The sequence below is a fragment of the Pezoporus occidentalis genome, unplaced genomic scaffold, assembly GCF_034315485.1.
Source record: "Pezoporus occidentalis ecotype Australia unplaced genomic scaffold, CSIRO_AGI_Poc_V1 ctg45, whole genome shotgun sequence".
NCBI lineage: Eukaryota > Metazoa > Chordata > Aves > Psittaciformes > Psittacidae > Pezoporus > Pezoporus occidentalis.
The window spans coordinates 4,863,230-4,884,541 of NW_026915780.1; the positions used below are offsets into that span (position 1 = coordinate 4,863,230).

Sequence of the window (21,312 nt, forward strand, 5' to 3'; positions counted from 1 at the left end):
AAACCTGGAGAGGGGCTTTGGACAAGGGCCTGTAGGGCCAGGCCAAGGGGAATGGCTTTAACCTGCCAGAGGGGAGACTGAGATGAGCTCTTAGGCAGAAGCTCTTCCCTGGGAGGGTGCTGAGGCGCTGGCACAGGGTGCCCAGAGAAGCTGTGGCTGCCCCATCCCTGGCAGTGTTCAAGGCCAGGTTGGACACAGGGGCTTGGAGCAAGCTGCTCTAGTGGAAGGTGTCCCTGCCCGTGGCAGGGGTTGGAGCTGGATGAGCTTTAAGGTCCCTTCAACACAAACCATTCCCTCATCCCACGACACCCGCTCCCACCACATCCTAGGAGTTCCCGCCACTCAGCTTGACACCGCCCGCACCGCGCATGCTCCGAGCCCTGCCCGCCAGCACGCGCAGGCGCTTTCGGGCCGGCGTCGCCTCTGACGGTTGTAGCTCCGCTTCAGCCGCTGCTCGGCTCCGCCGCGGCGCTGCCATGGCGGCCGGTCCGTGCGGCGGCCCCCGGGAGCCGTGCTGCGTGGTGGCGGCGTGCTCCTGGCTCTGCGCGCCGCCGGACGGCCTGGCCCGGGCGCTGTGCTTGAGGCGGGACGCGGGAGGCGGCGAGGCCGGGTGAGGGCGGTGGAGCCCCGCTGGTTCCCCTCAGGCGGGCGGCGTGAGGGGGTACCGGGCTGGGGCCTGGGTGGGAGTGCGGGCGGTGGGGCAGGAACGGGCCTGGCGGGGCAACGCGGCCGTGGCGCTTCCCCCCGCAGCACCGAGGCCGTGGTGGTGGAGCGGCGGACGGGCAGCGGGAGCGCGGCGCCCTGCGTGCTGCAGCTGGAGTGCCGGCCGGCCGGCGCCGGGGAGATAGTGTCCGTCGGTATCGTGAGCGAGGCCCGGAACATGGAGGTGTACGTGGGAGAGGAGTACTGCGGCACCGGCCGGGGCGAGAGCATGGGCGCTGCCCGGCCCCCGGGGTGAGTGGGCACCGGGGAGAGCATGGGCCGGAGGCGGTGGGTGTCGGGATAGGGGTGTTTGCGCTGGGTCCCCGACACCGTTTGGCCCTTCTCGTACTGGCAGCACCGTTGTGTGTGTATCTGTACGGTGTTCAGTGCCTGCACTACGGCAGCCACTCAGTTTGGTCCCTCTGTGCAAAACTGGTGAATGGGCACAGGGTCTGCGGTTGCCTGCTACAGCCTCGCAGTCACCGGTGGCTTGCACAAGTGCTGCCTCTGATAAAGATACAAGCGTGCAGTTATGCATGCCAGTCACCTCTTTAATGTTTTCTGTTTAGTGAAACGTATATAATTCAGTAAGTTGTGCTACAGTGAAATGCTGTTGTGCAAGGCGACAGAAGGGGTTAGGACAGGGGTAACTTCTGTGTCCTTTAATCTTTACGGCCATCAGATCTGCTCCTCTTTGCAGCAGGTCTCTTTTAGCTGATCTTTACCAAAGGACCTCTCTTTGATGCGTAGTCACCTCACACTTTTAGGAATAAAAGAGAAAATAAAGAAGGATTTGTTTCTCCCTTCAATAATTTGTTCCGTGCTTTGCCAGCGGGATTCAATCAATGGCTTCTCTGTTGTTTTTAAGTCATTACATGGCACATCAGCTATTCAATGAGCTAAATAAAAACAGGTGAAAAACATCAGCAGAGATGTGTAAATAATGTGCTCTGGAAGATAATGTACGTGCACATCCAAATCCTTTTATTACATACATATTCAGTGAGATTCAATGCAAGCTGCATATGAGCATTAAGACTTCCAAACCCCATGAGAATCACTGTCATTTCAGTCACTTGTTTCTTATCTAACTATTTCCTGATACAGAGTATTTATACTAAAAAAAAGTTTATAAAGTGATGTCACAGCTCTTTTATTTTATTTTCTAGTGAAACTGAAGAGATTACTTTATACAAAAAGTACCTTAAGTTTGAATGCCCTGCAGCTTCCTGTAGAATTAAGGTAGGGAGTTGAACAGAACTGTTGTATTTTTGTTTGTCTTTTAATCACTTGACTGAATTGCATTACTCTTAGTCAAATTAAGGGGTTTCTACAGGTAATCACTTCAGAAAACCACTTGAATATCTGTTAAAATTGTATTTTGCTCTAGTAGTAGCAAAGTTCTTTTCAATTTGTGTCACAGTTTTCTCATTATGAAGACTGTTTATGGGAGAGATAATACAGTCTTAGAGGAAAACAGCTTCATAAACCAGATAAACTGCAGATCAACAGTTGCTTTGTAATTGAAACTGTTAACTCTGATGTGGTTAAGATGATGCAAATTTGTATGGCCACTGATCTTAAATGCTTAGAAGATCAAGGCCTGATTTGTCTCTGGTCTTGCAGGCACCTTTGTTCCATTCAGACTTTTCCAAAGAGTTAATACAAAGGAGAAATGGGCATAATTTCCCTTGAAAAGAGTCTAGTGTTGTTTTTCCAAAGACTCAAAGAATGCATTGTCCCATACACACAAGGAAAACATTAAGCTGTTTGTTTCCTAACCAAAATATCTCTTTCCCTTCTTGCACCAGCTGCTTTCCATTGGTGAGAAACAAAGAGTACTCATCAGTAAAATAATTGTACAAGTGAAAACGGTGTCTGCAAAACTACCAACTGATTTTCCTTCACTAGGCTCGAGCATAGATCTAGGCAGAGTGCAAACTATAATGGAGTCAATGGGATCTAAGTTGTCTCCAGGTGCTCAGCAGCTCATGGACTTGGTCCGATGTCAGCAGAAGGTAAGTGGCTATGTTTTCCACAAGCGCTACTAATATGTGACCTTGCCTTCTGTAACAGTTAAGCATGTTCTAAACTGATCTGGTATAAAGGTTTTATGATTATTATTTTCTGTAGCCCACACTTTCTGCCATTTTCAGAGAATCCTGGAATGGTTTGTGTTGGAAGGGACCTTAAAGCTCATCCAGTGCCAGCCCACCTTCCACTAGAGCAGGTTGCTCCAAGCCCCATCCAGCCTGGCCTTGAGCACTGCCAGGGATGGGGCAGCCACAGCTTCTCTGGGCACCCTATGCCAGTGCCTCAGCACCCTCACAGGGAATAACTTCTGCCTAAGAGCTCATCTTGGTCTCCCCTCTGGCAGGTTGAAGCCATTCCGCCTTGTCCTGTCCCTACAGGCCCTTGTCTAAAGCCCCTCTCCAGGTTTCCTCTAGCCCCTTTAGGTGCTGGAGCTGCTCTAAGGTCTCCCCTTAAGGAACCTTCTCTTCTCCAGGCTGACCCAGCCCAGCTCTCTCAGCCTGGCTCCAGAGCGGAGCTGCTTCAGTCCTCACAGCATCTCTGTGGCCCTCTTTGGGTCTTACTCCAGCAGCTCCTTGTCCCTGCTGTGTTGAGGGCTCCAGAGGGGGGGATTTTAATCCTGGTTTAGCTGTTGCTGCCCTTAGCTGAGTGCAATGAATACAGGTTGTGTACTCAGGGATTTGCTGTCTGTTCACCAAGTCTAGAGTGAAGGACTCTGGTTAATTTTAACCTTCCTTGCCAGCCAATTCCCCTTTTGCTCGGTTCCATTCTTGGTGCTTGTCAGTGGCGTGTTCCCTGTAGTGTTTGGGGTATAGGTAGGTGGGCTGGTTTGTCTTATTTGTGGTTGTTAAAAGTACGTCACATTCAACTAAAGGGAATGTGCTCTTACAAAGCATTTGATGTCGATCCTAATCCTGCAAAGGAGGCTATTCCAACAGGATCCTGAATCCGTTTGATGTTAATAATGGTCACTCCTGGGGACGCCGTGTGGTAAAAACTAAGTCAGTAAAACTGTTTTGTGACTGGGAGAGTGATGAGAGAATTAACGCATATGTCCAGGGAAAATCTTTCCCTGTGCTTTTCCCTAAGACTGTAATTCAGAACTACTTTTAAAATCTTTCTATCATAGTAGTAGAATGCTGAGTTAATAAAGTATCTTGTTCTTGTTGTCTAATTGCCAGTATGTTTTAATACTGCAATATTAATCCTGTTGTTTCTCTTCCCATCAGAACAGTTCCCCTTTTGGAGACAAACTGAATTGGATTGTCTTGGGGAAAAATGCAGACTGTGGGGGTGACCGTGCAGCAGATGGATTGCACAGTGCAGCTCTTCAGCCATCACTGGATCCATCAGCCAGTGAACCTTTGCCTGTTAAAAATCATTTAACAAGTGACACAGAACATGAAGACTTAAAAATAAGCCATGATCTAAACACGCAGGTGCCTGAAAGAGAGAATACTTCTGATTCGGAAAGACTTACTACCCAGCAAAGTACAGTTGACCTCGGAGATGATTTTAAAGTGGTGGGATCTTTGCATATGCAGGAACAAGAGAGTGGAACCCCAAATGTAGCTACTCCACAGGTGCTGCTTCCTTTCCTTCAGAACTTGTGCACTCAAGTAAATCACCTTCGGCTTAAGGATGGCAACAGGCACTCTAGTAAACATGCAGTGGCTAAGGAGAAGGGCATTCAGTGTGTGGGGTAAGTGCAGTTCGGTACGCTTCTTAACAGTAGTAGTTTGTATTGGCGAGTTTAAGAAGTAAAATATGTAATGAAAGAATTTTATTCTCACAGCAATAGTCAATCTTCAAATGTGGGTTTAGAGGCAGTGTAGCAATGAGCATGTTTACAGTTAATCTTTCAAATGAGCTGCTTGCATAGAGGAGACTTTTTCAGAAGAAATCAAAACATCATTTGTTGTTACAGAGTTGTTTGTCTTTTGCCTCCATTTCAACTTTTAAGAAAGTGTGACCTTTCTGCAATTCCATATACATTTGGCTTATGTTTCTTGTCTGTTGCTACAGTTTCATTTGACTACTTCTGCCTCCTACATTCTTACATCGAATTTTTCCCACACCTTGTGCCATGATATTTCTGCTGTATCTGGTGTATCATCTCCCTGTCTTTCCTGTCCCTCTTCATTTGTTGGTATTTACTGTGCAGACATCTAAGTGGAATTAGTAGTGCACCCAGTTTGATACCTGATGAACAACAGTGGAAATGGTGAGATGTAGGGATCAGGGTTCTTCTCATAGATACTGTCCATCTCCAGCTCTTGCACTGTTCTTTTAAAGAATGCAGATGCAGGAATCGAGAATTGCACAGTTTGTGTAACTCTTGAAACACTTCAGGTGAGAAGAGCAGTCTGCCACACTGACAGAATGGGAGCTCTGTGTATGAATGGTTTGTTAACACATAACTAAACATCTGATTCGTCACTGAGCCTTTGAAACACAAAATGAGCTTTAGAGAAGAAGACTGTGTACCGTGTGCGTTTCTAGAAGAATTCTGAGATGTAAAATGTGTCAGCGGGCAAGGAAGGTTTTCGTGTGTGCTAAATCCCTAATACCTTCTAAAGTTCATTGTCTAATAACCGATATTTTGCATATAGAAGTAGTTCAGCTGCCAAGGTATCTGTCATGCCCCTTGTCATTAAGAGATAGGTTATACTGACTTTTCTGTTTGCTCTTTCCACAGAGTGGAACAACAGCCTATTTGCTCCTATTTGGAAAAGATCATCTCCAAAAATATGGATCTGATGGAGAAAAAACTAATGGACTATATTGATCACCAAATGCAGGCTCTTCAGACCCATATAGATAATAAAATGGTTCTCTTAATGGACCTGGTTCAGAACTCGCAGCCAAACAAAATTTCACAAGCACACTGTGATTCTAATGGAGGGATCTCTAATGGAGAGAGATAGATGTGTGTAGATAGAGGACTTCAAGAGAAGGACTGTCAGGGCAGTTATACCTTACAAAGCTCAGTATTTATGGAGTTAGAACTGTACCGATCTTCAGTGTTGTTGACTTGCATTTTGTTACTGTAATTCTATCCACTGTTGCACACAGTTTTATGAAAGATCTTAAGAATGCGTGTTTTTTCCTAAACATGAGAATTTTGTATGCCCTTTGTGGCTTATTTATTTAACGAGCATTACTAAAAGCTGTATGAAAGCCCCAGTTTCCCATTTTCAGTTTTAACAATGGAGAAGTAATCAAAATAAACTGAGTTACAGCTTTTCTTTCTACCCACATGTCATCCCTTCACTGTTCTGTTGTCTTGATGTGTAATGGGTAGAACAGGATGTAGTTTGTGCTTTTGGTTTATTTTAGCGGCATTTCTGGTAAAGATCTTTTCTATTCCATCTGTAGGAGGTAGGGTAGTACTGGCATTGCCTTACTTGATCTATTGAAGGAGTTGGGTTTAGAAAGATGGGCTATGCTGAACTCCAGGCTGGGTTCTTTGAAAGCCTCACTGGCTGTGCGGGCCCCTCAGTTAACATTCTTTTTCCTCAGGTGATGCCTAAACCCAGACTGATACTAAACTTTTAACTCCTGCATTAGTTGAGCCATGCAGGAATAACTGGAGTGAATGTACACTCAGCAGACTTGGAGTTATCAATGTTTCATTATCCTAAGAAACATAATTACTTCATTTATGGTTGCTCTCAAGGGGACTTCATTGCCACCTAGGACGTGCTGGATTGGGTAGGGTCTGCTGCATGTCACCAACCTTAGGCTGGTGAAGCTGCCTTGTTGCATCATATTTACTTTAACTGGCTGGGATCAGTTCTGTCATTTGGACTGGTGGAAATGTGACTCAGAGTCCTTTTGTGGCATGTCAAGCTTCATACTTCATTCTGTTTATTGCTTTTTAATTCTGGAGTGTATCATCTGACTTGGACTGGACAGGGACTTATTGGGAGTTGAGTGCACAGACACTGATTTTATTCGGTGTCTTGAAATGCTTTGAGCAAAAGCTATTGATGGGAAAACAAGTGTTGGCTTCACAGGCACGCAGAGTCCAGTATCCTTATCTGGTCTACCTTGTATTTTCTTCTCCAGGAAGACTGATGTGTTTTAAAGACTATCGCATCTCCTCTTGCCAGGAGTAGAGTGTGCAGACAGGATAATTTGTTTTGAACAGGTATATCCTACAGTTCTCCCTTAGCTTAACTTGTGCCAACAGCAGTTTCATAGTGATTTGAAAAGACAGAAATGTGCTGTTCTAAGAAAAAGACCTGAATTACCTTGTACTTTACATTCCCTTTATACCTGTTATGTTTTCAGATGCTTTCTAAACACCCTGAAGTAGACACTTACATTCTTCAGCTCAGCGATTCAAGGGAAGAATACTCAGTTGAGAGTTTTTTTAATTACAAAAAATAGTTGAGATGTATTTCCAAGCATCATTCCGGTGCTGTTGGTTTATTGATTTTGAGCTGGTTTGGGATTTTCCCCTCTCCCCTCTCTGGATGACAAATCTGAACAGAAGTTGACACGAATCCAACATATCCTGAAGCAGTTAATAGGAGCTCTGGAGTTTTTGATAGCCGTGTCCTGCTTGGTGTTTGTGGTATTTCAGTATCACCACTACTGCAATGATGATATTTGAAATCAAAACCACCATTGAAAGAGTGTAGAAGCTGTATTGGAGGTTTGGGGATTCTTCAGCATCTGCTTTAGTGAGGGATTCTGTGTAGAGAAAAAAGAAAGTGGGATGGTTACAGTCTTGAATACCATGTTGTTGCAGTGGAAATTAAATAAGCTATTTTCTCACTTATTTTGGCTCTGAGGAGTTGGCCCACAGAAATTACAAATTCTGACTCTAGTACTGAAGAGTTGTAAAATTCTGTAATAAAACATTAGTGCAGAAGAGCATCACAATGTGACAGATTCTTTGGTAATGCTGCAGCAAGTTTCTGCCAAGCTGAGTCATTAGCTTTAGAACTGGCCAGATGGAGACATCGTTCTTGAGCAAAGCTGGGCCAAAGAAACTCGTGGTTCTTGCCCAGTGTCTGCTCATGGTTTACAACTGGTCCTTAGTAAAACTCACTGTTTTTTTGTAAACCATGAGGGATATGGTGAGAATTAATCTCTGCTTTCTAGTGTGACCTGTTTGTATTTGAATCCTTTTCACATTGTACATGTGTCCAGTTTCTAGCATACGGATGCAAAAATCTTTCACTATTGACATAAATGGGAACATGTTTAAAATGCTGTTAGAGTTGAGAGAAGTTAAGAATTATTTAAAAGGAAGAAAATATTTTTATTGCTATTAGGAGCATGATTAAGTATTTCTTAGCCGTGACACCTTAAAGCATGTGGCGCATGGTGCTTTTCATAGATGAAGCTTTGGGCTCAGTAAAAGTGAGAACAGTGAGCATAGTGGGAGTAACAACACAAGCTGTTTAAAATAACTTTTCCATATTGACCACAGCAAATTGTGCTGAAGAGTTTGTCAGATTGGGGCACTAAAGCTTATCTGTCTCATAAACAGCTTTGCAGCTCTAATTGAAAGCCTGGTGCTTTTGATTTCTGCCCGAGCGGCTGTCGTTGTCATAGTTTTGTTCTACTAGGCAATACATATAGTGTGAGGATTCAAACTATGGTGGAAGAAGTCATTTATATTTAGCATCTGGTGTAGCTTTTCTGCAGTACCAAAAGTCATTGTTAGAAGATACACAGATTCTGAAAAGGCTGATTCACAATGTACTTTTTAAGTGGTCTGGCTTGGGCAAGGGGCCCTGGTCACTGTGTCTGCTTCATCAACTAATGTCATGTTTGATAATCTGAAATCTTCTCTTGCCATTCATAACTCTTTCTGAATGCAGATCCTACACACACCACTCCTGTAACTAGGAGCAGCTGCTGCTTTTGCTGCTCCAAAGAGCACACCTTGATCCAAAGGCCACCAGTCTGTCCATGTGAAAAGTACTTCTGTGATCTCAAAAAGCACAAACTTTGAACCAGTTGCTCTGATGCTGTGTTAGTTTTGAACTAGAGTAACCCCCTTATTTCATTACAAAGGTAATGGGTTTACAGCAAAGAATAACTTAATCAGATTCTTCATTTACACATTCCTCTTACCTGTGTGATCGGCAGACCTGAGCTCTCTCTTCACGCGGATGGGACCTGCTACAGTGCTGGTTTTCCACAGGTATGAAGAAATGTCTCTTTTTTGTCTGGAGATGCAGCCTTGGGTGCAGCGGGTGTTGGTGTTGTTGGAGTCACAAATCAGAATGTCACACTGGAGATAAACGGATGCAAAGCTCTGCAGGAACTTGAAGGCATTAAATTTGAATCTCGCATAGTGTTCCACTGGTGGGTAGGTTACCACAGTGTCATCTTTGTTGCAGCTGCAACAGAATTTAAACATCTGTTAAAGCTGTCCAAAGACTGATCATTCTAAGTACTGTTAACTCTTAAGTACAGCATTTAACTAAGGTGTTGTTTTCACGTGTGGGTATACAGTGATGTGCTGCAATGTGGTGGTTGTGTTTCCCAGCTCTGTTGATGTAAAGCCTTTAAGTTTCCATGAAACTTATATTCCAGCCAGAGTATGGTGAAAAAGTTCAGTGTAAGAGACAAAAATAATGGAACTACAGTTGACATTTAGATTCTAGTTCCTCACATATTAGGAGGCAGTAATAAAATCTATTACTTGCCCCCTTTAATTACTTACCCACTTCTGATTAAGTCATATGTTAGTGATCCAAAATCAGCCTCTGGTGATGCTACACAGGTATCAATAAACACCAGAAGGTTCGGGTCAGTGGAGTGAAGACTGACTTGAGCAAAAAGAGTTTGGTTCAAGTCTACGTAATACGGGGACTGACGTATTGGCTCAGAGAATGAACCTGAATCATAGAATGACATGCTAACATTGTATCTTCCCACGGCAGTTGTGTTTTGGATTATGTTATCTTCCGTTATGTAAACGACTTCCAAGGTTGAATTGTTTTCCAGTTTGCATTTTACAATGATCAGTATGCTCTTCTGACGGGTGATGATGTTGCCAGTTGCAGAGAGAGATATGATGTTGGTGTAAGTGATGCTGTGACCGTCATCCTGTAAAAGGAATCATATCAAGTGCTTGGTTGGGATTATATGAGATATGAGCAGTGCAGTTGAAAGCAATTGTAAGTTACGAAGTCCCCAGCTGTCCTTGTCAGAGGCTCAAGATACCTTCAAAAGGTAAAACAAGTTCTAACTGAAAAACCATTATCAATGCTCTTGTTTTTCCAAAACACTGGACCAACCCATGAGGCAAAAAGGTTAAAGAATGCTGTGTGGAGTGTGGGAAGTACCAAAGCTGTGCCGGGCACTAGCTCCTGGGAATCTTCACGTGTTGCATTTTTTCCCTTTCCCTTGTTAGCTCCCTTGTTGTTCCCAGGGTTAGTGCCAGCCCTATCACTTGCAGAGAATGTTTAAATTACATATCTAACAGTGTGCTACTCTTGATAACCTGGGTTTGAGAGGGAATTTAACATTTGTGGTTAATTTGTGTGGATTCTCCTGGACGTCCTTTGAAAGGCTCATTCATCGTCGGGCTCTTAAAGAGGAAAAGTGTTGTCTCTGCTTCAAGACTGGGAGCATGCAACGGGATGAGCTAAGTAAAAGTAAATCAGCTTTTTAAAATGTGCTATTCAGAAACTGCCTTTACAAGCTCTTACCATTCATTACCATTCAAAAGGAGCGTGACCAGCAGGTCAAAGGAGGTGATCCTGCCTCTCTGCTCTTGTGAGACCTCACTTGGAGTATTGTGTGCAGTTCTGGTGTCCTCAACATAAAAAAGACATGGAAGTGTTGGAACAAGTCCAGAGGAGGCCACGAGGATGCTCAGGGGACTGGAGCACCTCCTATATGGAGATAGGCTGAGAAAGTTGGGGCTGTTCAGCCTGGAGAAGAGAAGGCTGCATGGAGACCTCAGAGCAGCCTTCCAGTATCTGAAGGGGAGCTATAGGGATGGGAAGGGACTCTTCATTAGGAACTGTAGTGATAGGAAAAGGGGTAATGGGTTAAAACTTAAACAGGGGAAGTTTAGATTGGATCTAAGGAAGAAATTCTTTCCTGTGAGGGTGGTGAGGCATTGGAATGGGTTGTGCAAGGAAGTTGTGACTGCTCCATCCCTGGCAGTGTTCAAAGCCTGGTTGGGCAGAGCCTTGGGTGAGTTGGTTTAGTGTGAGGTGTCCCTGCCCATAGCAGGGGAGTTGGAACTTCATGATCTTAAGGTCCTTTCCAACCCTAAGTATTCTGTGATTCTATAAGTCATTCTTAGATTAATCACATAACTTATCTCCTGCTTTACCTTTTTAGTTGTTCCACAGCTGGCTAATGGGAAGGAGAAGATCACTGAATCTGTGATGACTGGACTGCAAGATGGATCATTCACCTGTATGTGAGTTTCATTATATCCAAGGGAGGCCAGGTAAGACCTGTTCAGAACAATTTTCATGCTATCCGAAGAGCATGTGAGCAGTGCTGCCATTGAAGGAGAAATAACAAAACAAACCAGGTCACACAAACTGTTGTGGTCATTTCTCAGTTGGTCTAGATCCTGGAACCTGTTGCATGGTTCTTGACTTGGCAGCCTGAAACTGCTCATGCACATTTGAGGTCATGCAGAAGTTGGAACAAAATTTCATGCTCGACTTCAAAAATGCTTAATAAGGAAACCCATGTAAAACTCAGCTGAAAATTTGGTTAAAAACCTGTCACAGAAAATGAATTGCAGCCTTTATAAAAGGAAAAAGGAATCACAGTGCTAGTGCAGGATGGTGGGTGAGGAAATTGATTTATGGCAGACATTGAGGGTTTACAGGCTCCTTTTCCACCTCAGTTGATGAGAAGATGGGCATGCAAATGTAAGAGGCCAATAAGGAGAATGGTCCAGCTCTGGGGAAAAGGAAGTTACAACACACTCAAACCCTGTTTGGCTAACCAGTGTGGACCATTTCCTGAGTATCTCACCGGTAAAAACCCCCAAACCATTGAAACTAACCAGTCAGACTGGAATAGGTTGCCCAGGGAGGTTGTGAATGCTCCATCCCTAGCAGTGTTCAAGACCAGGTTGGACGAGGCCTTGGGTGATATGGTTTAGTGTGAGGTGTCTCTGCCCATGGCAGGGGGGTTGGAACTGGATGATCTTAAGGTCCTTTCCAACCCTAACTATTCTATGATTCTATGTTTCTAGGATGGTAAGAATCCTGCTTTGTTTAAAAGAGGGGAAAAAGCAGATTTTGATTGGTGCTCACCAGAAAAAGGCCCCAGAAGTGAAAGAACAGGCTTTCTTCTGCAGGTGGATCAAGTAATAGCTTTTGCTTTGTAGGTGAGACTAATGTGGGATCTTTGAATGTAAAGAGGGTTAATGACTACCAGTAAAAGGGTTTAAATCCTTAGTATCAGCCATCAGTTCCTTTTGATACTTGCAAGAGAAGAATCAGTCTTCCAGTAACTAAAGGATCCAACAAAAAATCTGGAGAGGGACTTTGGACAAAGGCCTGTAGGGACAGGCCAAGGGGAATGGCTTTAACGTGCCAGGGGGGAGACTGAGATGAGCTCTTAGGCAGAAGCTCTTCCCTGGGAGGGTGCTGAGGCGCTGGCACGGGGTGCCCAGAGAAGCTGTGGCTGCCCCATCCCTGGCAGTGTTGAAGGCCAGGTTGGACACAGGGGCTTGGAGCAAGCTGTTCTAATGGAAGGTGTCCCTGCCTGTGGCAGGGGTTGGAACTGGGTGAGCTTTAAGGTCCTTTCCAACCCAAACTGTTCCAGGATTCTATGATATATATGAGAACAAGAACCATCATCCTATTCATAAGGCAATTGTACTTACTGCTGGGCTCCACAGGACTGCTCAGAAGGGGAGAACTGGTATAATGAGCAGAAAAACCTCTGTAGGAGTTGGCATAGTCTGTAGACAGCACAACTGTCATAACATTTGAAGAAGATTCAAATTTGGGCTGAGAACGACCGCATGCTTTTCCTATCAAGCCAGTGTCAGTGGTGAGGCCGTCATAGACTGCTATGAAGTCAAATCGGCAGTTCTGGTCTAGTTCCAGGCTGCAGGTAGAGGAAAAATAATTACAGGGAAATCTGAGCATAGAGTAAACTGCTCACAATGGAAGGAGAATCCAGAGCAGATGAGGCATCTGATGAATTGCAGTCAACTGAAATAGAAGAGTGAAGAATAAAAGAATACATAAACAGACATCATTAAGACCAAATAAAACATGGAAAACCCTCAAAGGCAAAGAAATGCTTCAGTGTGTGAAGCAGAGGGACCCTGGCCAGGAGTGGGGAGAACACTGTGCAGAGGTCATCACCTCATCATCTAAATAAAAGTCTATTAGGGTATTAATATGGCATTTACTCACAAGAAATCCTGGAACTCCAAGTGTATCTTTGAGTTTTTTGGTGCTTGTATGTGCCAGACACAATATGTAAATTCGGGGTAAGGTGCTGGGTAGTTGGGGCTGGTCAGTGTCCCATTGGGACCGGTTAATTGTCCTCCACAATTTTCAGTTTCTGGAAGAAGAGTAGATATATTGGTCACATACTAAGCTATATAATGAGCCATAAAGATCTAAAGTTATGTAGCAGGACTGTTTCTGTAGCATTCTGTTCCTTTGGAAATGATTAGAGGTAGAACTTCTTAGGTCAGGCGGATGTTACAAAATGAAGCCTCTTGTCTGAATGGTATATCCGTGAGGCACAGTGTGATGACATCTGAGCTGCCTGTAGGTGGGTTAGCTTGGATACCATGAGCAATTTAGTTTTACCTATATTTTGGGTAAATTACGTGCCATTTTGGAAAAAACAATAATGAAGATGCTCCAGCAACCAAAAGAAACCTTGGGAGACTTTATTTTAGGGAAATCTCCTAGGCCTTGGTCATGATCTATATGGAAGAGCAAAATCTTCCAAGTCTGAGAGAGATTTTACATGATAGGCAAAGGCAAAATAAAATCAAGTCAGTGGAAACCTCAGAAGGACAAATGCGGACTAAAATAGGGCACGATTTTTCAGCAGCAACGTTTTAACACTAGAGCAGCATAAACTAGGATGTGGTAACTACAATGTCAAATTGCTTTTAGTAGCTTAATACCATGCCACTCAGATGAGCAGAAGCAAAGTAACTGGTCCCAAGCTAAGACTGATTTTACCTTTTCAGGAAGGCTAAAAATAAGGAGCTTGTTTAGTGCGAACCCTTACTGACTTCAGTGACCTGTGCTTGCAGAAGTTCTGACTAGATAGTCATATTCTCTTTCTGGCGAATGCTATAATGCTCTCACAAACTGAGTAAATTTAGTAGAAGCCTATAAGTAAAAGTAGAGTCCTATAATGCCTCCTTTGCAGTCATGTTTTCTTAGTAAAGTCTAACTTCGTAGGCCCTGCAAGTGCACAGTTGTCTTACTGCCTCTTTCCTTTCACTGATTTTTCTCCCACACCATTCTCTAAGGCCTGAAGAACTAATTAAGTGACACTAATTAAAGATTCTGTTAATAGTCTTAAAGTTTCTTTTAATGGTGCAAATCAACTGTTTGTTAATGACTTACTTGTATTTGCTGAAAAATAGTAATGGGCAAAGAAGTTTCTTGCAAAATCCACAGAGTCTGTTGTTATGATAAAAGTTAAACTGTCTGAAGATGATTGAAATACCGGGACCGCATCAGTGTTGTTACATACTTGTCCAAGAAGAGGTGAATCAGTTGAGGGACCATCATATACCTTAATACTTTCTGTTTCACAGCTTGAAGAAGGAGCAAATCTATTGAAAAAGCACAGTTGAAACTACCTGAGCTTTCTGATAGATAATACAGGCTCAAAGAGCAATACATGGGTGATTGGTGTTCCTCAGGGATCAGTATTTGGACTGATCCTGTTCAACACTGTTGGTGACGTGGACAGTGGGATTGGGTGCACGCTCAGCCAGTTTGCTTATGACACCAAGCTGTGTGGTGTGGTTGACACTGAAGGGAAGGGATGGGATCCAGAGGGACCTGGACAGGCTTAAGAGGTTGCCAGTGCCAACCTCATGAAGTTCAACAGGCCACGTGCAAGGTCCTACACCTGGGTCAGGGCAATACCAACCACAAATACAGTACATAAATACTTACTTAAAATAGGAGAAAATCAGCCTAATTGTTTGATTTTCGTTCCTCTGAATTTGCCAGACACAGTTTGCATTTGCATTTAGATCAATCTTAAATGTTTTGTTGAGGTCATGAAACGAAGCACCGCAGCGAGGTACACCTGTTGAAGAACAGCAACAACAGAAACCAGCTTGCAAGGATCTCTCAAGTTTTCTCTTACCATAATATTTCATCCTCCACTACACAGAGACTGGGACAATCCATCGTGGAACAGACATGCAAAATGTTGTAGGTTGTTTCTAATTTCAGTTTATGAAAGCTGAAGAATCAATAGTAAAAGAGCAGAAGTATTCTTATCCTCATTTTCCTAGTAGCAGAGATAAAGGCAGTTAGGGGAACACATCTCACAGATGAAACCAATGGCCAAACTGGAAATGCCAAGTGATACAGGATACGTCAGCAACTCTCTTCAGAAAGGCCTTGTCACCACAAGCACTTCAAGCCTCTGGTCTTCCCCTACACTGAGTTCCTAAAGATCATTATATCTTGTTCTGAGGTTCAGCACTTGACTTAAAAGCATTTTGGAACCTACACGCAGGCAATGATCAGAAGTTTAGAATAGATTCCAGAAAAGGAACAAGTGAATGGCCTGGAATAAGTAAATTCACATCCCTGGCAGTGTTCAAGGCCAGGCTGCACACAGGGGCTTAGAGCAACCTGCTCTAGTGGAAGGTGTCCCTGCCCATGGCAGGGGGTGGAACTGGATGAGCTGTAAGGTCCCTTCCAACACAAGAATCTGTGATTCTATGACTGAATCAGGTTGGGAAAGGGAGAACTAGGGGGAAAAGAAGGTGCTAGACATCTATACATTCATGGAGAGGGTTAATATGAGGTATTATCTTCCAATACAGTAACTCAGTGGCTTGGAATGAAACCTGGAAGTTGTGATTTTGAATAAGGAAAAGGAGGTGGGTCTTTGCTGCAGGGTGATGTAGGAGGCAAAAGTAAAGCATAAACCAGGTCAAATCAATGTAAGAAAAAGCCTTTGAAAAATATTAAATACAAAAACAGCATTTCCTATGTTTCACAATTCCTGATCTACAGTTGCTGATGACTGGGAGAGTATTTTGGGGAAGTCCTTTCAGGCTTGTGACCATGTTCTTGCCTCAGCATCCTCTCTTGGCTGTTTCTGGGTTTAGGATGCAGGGCTATCTGGGTTCACCCCAGTTTTTGTATGGAAAAAACCACAAACCAACCATGGTTGACATCACTGGCATCACAATGTTAATAAGTTATGCAGTAGTTACAGTAATGGCAATTGTATGAGAAAGTTTATAATCCAGTTTGAGCATGAGATCTTTATAGTTTAATAAGCTAAAAATAATGGTCTAAACCAGCATTATATAGTCTATTAAATACAGTCCCAGATGAAGAGGTCAGGCTTTCTGGTGAACTCCGGGGGAAAAGAAAGGATTAGGAGAGGCATTTCTTTTCACATATGAAACCTCCAATTGTAACAGCGTTGTAAGGTCAGCTCTATCCTCCCTCTGCACTGTTCTGTAGCCAGGCACGAGCAGAGCAGCTCTGCAGCAATGCTTTGTTATCCCACAGTAGATACCCACCATAAATCAGTGAAATCACTGATCAGAGCACAGAATGGTGATCCCAAGTTGAGCAACGAATGACTCTTTATTGCTTCTGAGTAACGAAAGGCAAAATGAACAAATCTCTTAAGAAGCAACTGTTTCCCAGTTAAGTCACTTTATTCATGTTACTCCAATATAATATTAATATATAAATACATTTTTCGATTCCAGAGTAAAATCTCTTCAATAGCAAATTCTTAAGATAAAAATTTGCCCTAGGGAATAATATATATATATATTTTTTTTTTATATTTTTAACCTTTTTTAACACTTCCTGACACATTGGGGTGTTACTATTGTGCACCAGTAGGTTAAAATAAGAGTTTTAGAGATGTTTAACATATTTCCCTTCAGTTGCTTATAAAATACCTGTTGTGCAAAAATTCATCACATTTCAGAGATTAACAAACAACAACCAGACTAGATTTCCATACCTGAGCTGTTTTCAGCGAGAGCCAGAGCAGCAAAGAGAGGCAGGAGGAGGAACTGTCTCAGCGCCTGCATTTTGATGGCAGCTGGAGAGTTTTGGCTCTTCTAACTTTTATACCTCCTGCTATCTCATAATCATCTTGTATTACGTGGTATCATGGAGGGAGGGCTTAACCTCTCAGTTCCTGTTCCTTTTGAACAGATATAAATGAGAAAGTAACAGCTGTACCTGTTTTCTTAGTGTGTACTATGTGGAGTGAGTTTACCTGTGCTTCTGTCGGCTCTCATGGGTTCAAAGCACATTTTCTGTTGATGTCATTGAGTGTTTGTTTGGGTGTGTTGACATGAGCAGGGATGTTCTGGAAAGGATTGATAGATTCCCTTGGGAAACACATCCAGCAGTTTGCTCTTAGCATGGTCAGCAGTAGCTTGTTTTTCCCAACTTCATTTTGACACCTATCCCTTTAGGTTACGCTGGGCAAATCATTCCCTGTCATTGCTAAGGGTTCCTCGGGTTGTAAAGTGCCACTATTATAATAGAGTTGTCATGAGTAATGATTTCCTATTGCTGAAACATTCATGGATGAACAAGGCCGGTCACAGAGTTAAAAGGAGATTGCGCTGCAACCACTTTGCAGATAAAACTTTCTTAGTTGCATAGTAGAAGCTACAAAACCCAAAGGAATCAGCCTTACCTTGTCAAGGTAAGGAAACAAGCCCAGTCCTGAGAGTCTCAGTTCCTTCTAACACAAGACTAGTGAATATCTCTTCCAATATATTTACCCTATTTTGTCTTCCATAAGGAACCAAAGCTGTCTTGAAAACCAGAGTATTTCTTCCTGCAGCAGCGGATACCCAATCTTTAAAGCTTCCAGAGGCTGTGATTGTGCGAGTGCCACAGATGTGCCATTCCCCTGGCCTTGGCGCGATACCTGTGTCATTTGTGAACCGAGCCTGTCCCTGTGATCCTTATCGACATGGGAGCAGGTATCCCACAGCTGTGCAAACAGCTGTTCTCCCAGGTTCACTAGTAAAGTGAAGCTGCAAGGCAGACCTGCTGGGAACACATCCAGGTATTCTGCTTTCATAAACAGTTCTGTTTGTAAAAACCCCTTCTTTTCTTCTATAAACAAACACAACATGATGCATCTGTAACAATCCTGCATTTTTAATCTCAGACCTGTTCACTCCTTGAAACAATTCTCTCTGATTTTGACTCACTTTAAGGATTTTGAATGCAACACCCTTCATTGTGCCAACATACATGCGCACAATGCCCTTAAACACAGGGGCATTGAATACATGTATAAAGCCGTTGCACAGCACTTGAATTCCCTCTAGCTTCTGGAAATGCTAAATTTGCATTTACTCTGTATAGCCTTTCATTTCTTAAACCCACACACATACTTGCAAGGAGTTTTCAAATGCTAACATCCATTCTGTATGCATTTAACCAGTGTGAATTGGTGTGTGGAGCCCTGCCAATCAATGCTGTGACCGTCGGAACCAAGGTAAAAATGCCTATGGCTGCGATGCCCTGATGGTTTACAGTGGTAGTTACAGGTTGGTAGTCAAACTGTTTGGAATTACTTGTGTATGACTGATCAGGAAGTTTTCTTGCGCTGGAGTGGATATTGAGCAATGGCCCAGTGTTTCTAAGGGCTGAGGCTATGCTCACTCTTGAGGCTGGCTGGCAGCTGCTCTCTCTACACAGGCAAGTCTCTAAGCAACTGTGCTGCTGCTGCTCTGTGTGCTCACATGTATTGGGCTTATGTGGCAAGGTTTTGGTAGTGGGAGGCTACAGGGGAGGCTTCTGTGAGAAGCTGCTCAAAGCTTCCCTTGTGTCTGATGGAGCCAGTGCCAGCTGGCTCCAAGATGGACCCACTGCTGGCCACGGCTGAGCTCATCAGCAGCGGTGGTAGCATCTCTGGGGTAATGTATTTAAGGAAGGAGAAAAGTTGCTGCACAACAGCAACTGCAGCTAGAGAGAGGAGTGAGAATGTGTGATAGAAACAGCTCTGCAGACACCCAGGTCAGTGCAGAAGGATTGAGGAGGTGCTTCAGGTGCCAGAGCAGAGATTCCCCTGCAGCCTGCGGTGCAGACCATGGTGAGGTTGGTTGTGCCCCTGCAGCACATGGAGATCCACAGTGGAACAAATATCCACCTGCAGCCAATGGAGAACCCCAAGTCAGAGCAGGGGGATACATGAAGGAAGCTGTGACTCCCTGCCTGTGCTGAAGCAGGCTCCTTGGCAGGACCTGTGGCCCATGGAGAGAGGAGCCCACTAATGCTGCAGTGGGTTTGCTGCAGGACTTGTGACCCATGCTGGATCCATCTGTTCCTGAAGGATGCACCCTATGGAAGGGACCCACACTGGAGCAGTTCATGAAGAACTGCAGCCTGTGGGAAGGACTCAGACTGGAGAAGTCCATGGACACTGCTGTGGAAGGGACCTCGTGCTGGAGCAAGGGAGGAGTGAGGAGCCCTCCTCTGAGGAGGAAGGAGCAGCAGAGACAATGTGTAATGAACTGATGACAAACTCCATTCCCTGTCCCCCTGCACTGCTGGGGAGGAGGGAGTAGAGAATTTGGGAAGCCTGGGAAGAAGGGAGGGGTGGGGGGGGGAAGTGTTTTTAAGGTTTGGTTTTATTTTTTATTATCCTGTTCTGATTTGATTGATAAGAAATTGATTTTTCCCCAAGTTGAGTCTGTTTTGCCCTTGATGGTAACTGGTGAGTGATTTCTTCCTGTCCTTATCCCAACTCGTGAGCCTTTCATTATATTTCCTCTCCCATGTCCAGTTGAGGAGGGGAGTGATAGAGCAGCTTTGGTTGGGCACATGGTGTCCAGCCAGGATCAGCCCAACACATTATGCTACAAATCTGAGTCTTTAGATGGTTTTCAGATAAGGTGATGTGCTCAGGTACCAGGTGATGCTGAAATATTAAGGGCCCTCTTTGAATCTCCTACCTCAAAAGAAAATGGCCAGCAAGTCTTCATGAAAGTCCTTTAAGATGAGAAGAGGATGACTGCAGGAAGGTGTTTTGTGATAGCAGATGCTCAGAACAAATTAGTGTGTGTTTTAGTACAAAGGAATGAGGATTCTGCTGTTGTGCTGCTGTTATTTACAGCCATTTTCTCTCACTGCCTGCACCTGGCAGTGCAACAGCAGGGAGAATGTGATTTCAAGCACTTTACATCATTATCTCTTGGAAGCAGAGCAGCAGGGTTATGAGTGTGATGGAGTTTTGTATGAACAGAGTATGATTAAGAGACACCCTGGCTTAAGGTGGGCATTACGGTCCTGCAGGGTGAGGACTTTGGCAATACCAGTGCCAAGACTTAACCATCAGTAAGATATCAGATCTCAGCCCTCCTGGGATATTGGTGTGACCCTGGCATTTTGGAGCTGGTTGAGTTATTCATGGAGAAGCTGAGTTTCAGGGCTGTAGTCTCTATTTTGAAGGGGTGAAGCATAAAAGGAGATGCTGCTGAAAAAAGCAGATGTTTTTGTGTTGCATGGCACAGCCTTTAGACATGCTTACTCAGTATAGGGTATCTCATTATAGGTTTGAGTAATCTGCACATACTTGCCATATGGAGACTGAATATTGGCCTTAAAGATGCCTTTCACAGCGGGCCAAGTTCAGTAGATTATCTGATTGTAACCCACCCCTTTGCCTGAGCTGGCTGCTATGTGCTGCTGTGCAGTTCTGCAGTCGACAAGATATTTTTCTCTATTATGAACTGAAAATCATTAATTTCCTTTTTTTTTTCTTTTTCATTCCAGTTTAACATTGAAGTGCAGAAACACTTTCTGGGCTCAAAGTGATATCATTTGAGCAGATACTGTAAGGAAAAGAATGAAGCAAATGCTTATAATGAAGTAAATTTAGATGTACAATTTGTTGTAGTTCTAATCTCCAGTAATAAAACCTGATAGGGGAAGTTCAGGTTAGCTATAAGGAAGAAGTTCTTTACTGTAAGGGTGGTGAGGCACTGGAATGGGTTGCCCAGGGAAGCTGTGAATGCTCCATCCCTGACAGTGTTCAAGGCCAGGTTGGACAGAGCCTTGGGTGCCATGGTTTAGTGTGAGGTGTCCCTGCCCATGGCAGGAGGTTGAAACTGGATGATCTTAAGGTCCTTTCCAACCCTAACTACGATTCTATGATTATAATAACTCATAGGTATCGCAGATTGTATCTCAGTACATGTACAATATATTTTCCAAATATACTTGAAATTATACTTAAGGTAGTTGCTCTGACATTACTGGTTACAAGGGATGCTTATCCTTTGATTTATGTCTCTTTGTGAGCTCAGAAGACGGCACTGTGATGTGCACATCTGTAAGGCAGGTTCACCTTCCTTAAATGCTCACTGTATGAGTTACGTGGTACAATAGG

The 21,312-nt window shown here is 43.8% G+C and overlaps 2 protein-coding genes across 2 annotated transcripts; one reads left to right on the forward strand and one right to left on the reverse strand.

Moving 5' to 3' along the window:
- Positions 1-368: 368 nt before the first annotated feature.
- Positions 369-5,987, forward strand: CUNH10orf88 (chromosome unknown C10orf88 homolog). The gene is made up of 6 exons (XM_062635078.1): positions 369-610; positions 751-954; positions 1,872-1,944; positions 2,514-2,720; positions 3,963-4,435; positions 5,432-5,987. The coding sequence occupies exons 1-6, from the start codon at positions 369-371 to the stop codon at positions 5,658-5,660; spliced, it is 1,428 nt and encodes a 475-aa protein (XP_062491062.1). The 3' UTR covers positions 5,661-5,987.
- Positions 5,988-7,138: 1,151 nt separating this feature from the next.
- Positions 7,139-17,069, reverse strand: CUZD1 (CUB and zona pellucida like domains 1). Its single transcript, XM_062635251.1, has 9 exons — positions 16,912-17,069; positions 14,856-14,991; positions 14,295-14,506; positions 13,113-13,263; positions 12,572-12,798; positions 11,051-11,223; positions 9,425-9,810; positions 8,830-9,098; positions 7,139-7,434 (listed from the first exon to the last, which is right to left on the reverse strand). The coding sequence occupies exons 1-9, from the start codon at positions 16,979-16,981 to the stop codon at positions 7,265-7,267; spliced, it is 1,794 nt and encodes a 597-aa protein (XP_062491235.1). The 5' UTR covers positions 16,982-17,069; the 3' UTR covers positions 7,139-7,264.
- Positions 17,070-21,312: the final 4,243 nt, after the last annotated feature.